A 4,111-nucleotide genomic window follows, 5' to 3' on the forward strand; every position below is an offset into this window, starting at 1 on the left:
GTATAAAATTTAATATATATTTTATTAAGGAAAAATTCTATAACAAAAGCAATATTGGAAGCAAGCAAAAAAATAGGGAAGTAAAAATGAGAAGATTGCAGGAACATCACACTTAGGTACTTCGTTTCTATCGGCGTGAAACAATGTTGCGCAAGAAATTTGAAATTTGATAGGAAGGTAATTATTACATTACAGGTATAAATTGCTAACAAAATGAATATATTTCTAATAAAGGTATAGTATTCCATAAACAATTCAAATTGAAAGGTTTTATAAAGTAAAAATGAATATTTTTAGAGATGCAGTAAATACAGTGGTTTTGTTGATAATGAAAATGAAGTATGGAGAATGAATTATTTTAGTCGTAATTATTTATAAATAAATATTGTCGTACTCACTATTTGGGCCTTTTTGAGAAGTCCACGCATTCTGAAATACAAAATGGAGAACGGGATGTTAGTTTAAATCAAAAAAGATTACAATAATTTTAGTTTTATTGCGTAAAGACAATTTTTACAACCACTTGATGTTTGTAGTGTTTCAATTAATTTTATTTAACGAGTAACTTTTTATGTCTGATTATTTTATTAACAGAAAATGGTAATTTTTTTTATTACGAGGGACTTCTAACTGAAAAAAAATGAGTTTGTGGCTTACTTGATTATAGTTATCACTGTTTTTGTTCTCTTTGTTTACACTTACGATTTCAATGACAATGAAAACGATAAACACAGACAGTGTCCACCAAGAGCCGAATATCGTCATCACAGCGATTTTTTCACAATTTTTTTTATATTTGCAGATCGGCACTTTCGAAGCATACGTTAATACGCATCTATCAACGGAGGCTTTGATGCCGTCTGGTGGGTGTTTAAGGGTGATTGTTATGCTTGACGAAGTTTAATAAAATTATCACTTTTTGGATCAATTCAGAGCCCGAAAGATTAGATAAATGTGGACTTTTTGTGCCGATTCTACTTATGCAAAAGTTGGTAAAACTAATTACACGTTTAATTAGTAAATTACTAAATACAATAAATATTTTCGTAAAAGTACGGTGTACAACATGCAATTGCACACTTTCGCAGCCAGTCAGCACTTTTTTATCAGCGATGTTTTGGCATTTCTAACGTCTCTCTGAAAAAAAATTCTTGTCTTTGAAAACTACTGATTTACCACACATATCACATCATTATCTGACGAAAATCGTTTATTATGCGATGATTATATGTTTTGGGAGCAGTACTAGGGGCCAAATCTGGAAAGTGTATATGGCGGATGCTCAACTAATTCGAAGCCCTCCATAGCAACTGCAGCTATTGTAATGGTAGATGTTCGATAGGGTGAATTATGGCGATGCAAGAGAACACATTTTCGCAACTTTTTTTCTTTTATCAACTGATCATCATCATAAGGTCGTCAGTCTTAAGACTAATTGGACACGCACCTCCACTCTTTTCTATCGTGAGCTAATCTTCGCATTTTCATAAAACTAGAACATCCGACATCCTTAACTATTTGCGAACAGTAATCTAATGTAGGGCTACCTCTACCCCTCTTAACTCCTGTTCCTGCATCTAATATGTTTCTGACTAGACCTTCATGCCTGAGAAGGTGTCCTACCAACCTATATCGCCTATTTTTTATTGACTTCCATAGAGTCCTCTGTTCTCCTATTCTTTCCAATACCTCTTCATTTCTANACCTTTCCTGTTGAAGGTTGCATCTAGAACTTTTTCGATGGTGATCAGTCCCGATGGGTTTCAATTTTTGAATTCTACTCCTGTATCACTTTTGCTTCATATTTTTATCATTACGGAATCGCTAATGAACATGAACAATGTTCGTATTCTTATAACAGCATTAGCTGTTGTCCGAGACTTTTCGTCCGCGTATAATTTGATTACATCGTAAAACCCGATTTTATAAACTTTAAAAAGTGTTCATTGTAGAAATAATATCTTCCTTACTTAAAAAGATATAAAAAACTTAATTTGTTTTATCATCATTAATTTTCATTTATTAATTTTATTGTGTGCTTACATTTGCTGATGATATAGCAGTATTAGCATCTAGCAGGGAGTTAGAGATAGCCTTAAATAAAATGGAAACGGCATTGACAAAACTGTATTGTATAAAAATACATAAAAGTAAAATAATAATATTGGTATGAAAAAATGGGAAAAGAGCGAATATAAAGATAGGAGACGAAGTCATATAAAACATGATGAAAGCTGCAGTAGTGATATAAAACAGAGGATTGCGCAGGGTCGAATCGCCTATGCTCACGAGTGGTTAATTTAGAAATTCGAAAAAGATTGTTAAAAGGTGTACGTCTGGAACGCGGCGTTGTATGGGTGCGAAACATGTACGGTGGGCGTGGCGGAAAAGGAAAGGTTAGTAGCATTCGAAATGTGGTTTTACAGGCGAATGATGAGGATATCGTGGATAGAGAACATTAAAAATGAGAAGGCATTAGGAAGAATAGGAGAACAGAGGACTCTATGGAAGTCAATAAGAAATAGGCGAGATAGGTTAGTAGGACACCTTCTGAGGCATGAAGGTCTAGTCAGAGACGTATTAGAGGCAGAAGCAGGAGATAGAAGGGGTAGAGGTAGACCTAGGTTAGATCACTGTTCGCAAATAGTTAAGGATTCGGGTTGTTCTAGTTTTAGAAAAATGCGAAGTTTAGCTCAGGAAAGGAAAGAGTGGAGGTACGTGTCCAGTTAGTCTTAAGACTGACGATCTTATGATGATGATGATGAATTGCATTTAGATTCAATATTAATGCTACTAAAAATAGTGTTACCAATTCTATTATTGTGGTTTGGGGTAACAACAAGTTACAGAAAGAAAGCCCATAAAATTGCTAATTACTATTTTTGGTCAAGAAATTTTTACATTCTTAAGCGTATATTTTTAAGCTTCTAGCTATTCCCGTAGTTCCTTTATTCTTCTATATTAGTCAAAAGTGGTTAGTCTAGGAGTTGATGTTAATGCATTTATCTATTTTTATTTTAGAAGTTAGACAAAAAGTTTGTCTTCTTTTGTTTCATGGCAATCTCTTTTTTTGTACTGTTTTGTTAGACGATTCCAATTACCTCATTTTTTCCCTGCTTTCGTGGAGTGCTTCCTTCCAGAACATAAAATCGAAAAAACTGCTTCATTTTCCTTAGAATTCCGTGTAATGTCATATGGTATAAAGAATATCTGTTTACTTTGCATTTTATCTTTATTTACACGTGTACTCGATCTCAAACTGTAAAAAATAGTTATCAGCTTTCAGTTTCCCATCTGGTTAGGATTAACCGAATGTTTATTAATAGTTGATTTGTGACAAATGTATTGTCTGATTACAATGTATTGATCAGAACAGTACAAGTTGTTGAAATGAGGCATTAAACCCGCAATTGGAATATACAAATCTATACGAAGATGTACGGTAATGGTTGGCAGAATTATTAAGCAGATAAATCGGAATATTTAATTGAATTGACTTGTTTAGCATTAGAACTAAGGACATATAATTTTATCCGTTTAATCGTACCCATTAATTGTTAGAAAAATAAATCCTCAAAATTGAGGATTCGAAGAAATGATGAGATGAGGTGGGGAATGTACCGGACCGCTTCTAAAACGGGTGTATGACAAGGTAAACAAAATAGTACGAAAAGTAACTTAATTGAAGTAATGAAACACAAATAACTAGTTCAAACACTAAACGTTCAGAGTAGAAATACAGTTGAACTTGAGTAACTACCCTACTGGTTGAAATAAAGATGATGAAATTGAGGGTGTCGGTAGAAAAATACTTGTGAACAAAACGATGGGCTGATGTTACATTTATTAATTTTCAAATTTTCACCAACATTCTTGCCCTCATCAGGAGATCACTACGAGAATAAATGAAAAGTTGAAAAATTGACGAAAATGGAAGTTCAACTTTTCATTTATATATTTTCGCAGTGATTTCCTGATGAAGCCAAGAATGTTGGTAAAAATTTGAGAATTAATAAATGTAACATCGGCCCATAGTTTTGTTCAAAAGTATTTTCCTACCAACACTCTCAATTTAATCATTTTTAGTTCAGAGTAGATACTTCAACTTGCA

At 33.2% G+C, this 4,111-nt stretch overlaps 1 protein-coding gene across 1 annotated transcript in view; it reads right to left on the bottom strand.

The window, feature by feature from the left end:
- The window catches only part of LOC108736184 (adhesion G-protein coupled receptor G6-like), a 12,092-nt gene extending 8,576 nt beyond the window's left edge, over nt 1-3,516 (bottom strand). Inside the window, exons 1-2 of the mRNA XM_025981390.1 lie at nt 3,102-3,516; nt 399-429 (exon numbers count right to left, since the gene is read on the bottom strand). Of these exons, the coding sequence (XP_025837175.1) occupies nt 399-429; nt 3,102-3,194 (124 nt within the window). The 5' untranslated portion in view covers nt 3,195-3,516. The remainder of the gene's footprint in view (nt 1-398; nt 430-3,101) is intronic.
- Between the last annotated feature and the right edge of the window lie 595 nt (nt 3,517-4,111).

Source organism: Agrilus planipennis, unplaced genomic scaffold (assembly GCF_000699045.2).
Source record: "Agrilus planipennis isolate EAB-ADULT unplaced genomic scaffold, Apla_2.0 scaffold100, whole genome shotgun sequence".
NCBI lineage: Eukaryota > Metazoa > Arthropoda > Insecta > Coleoptera > Buprestidae > Agrilus > Agrilus planipennis.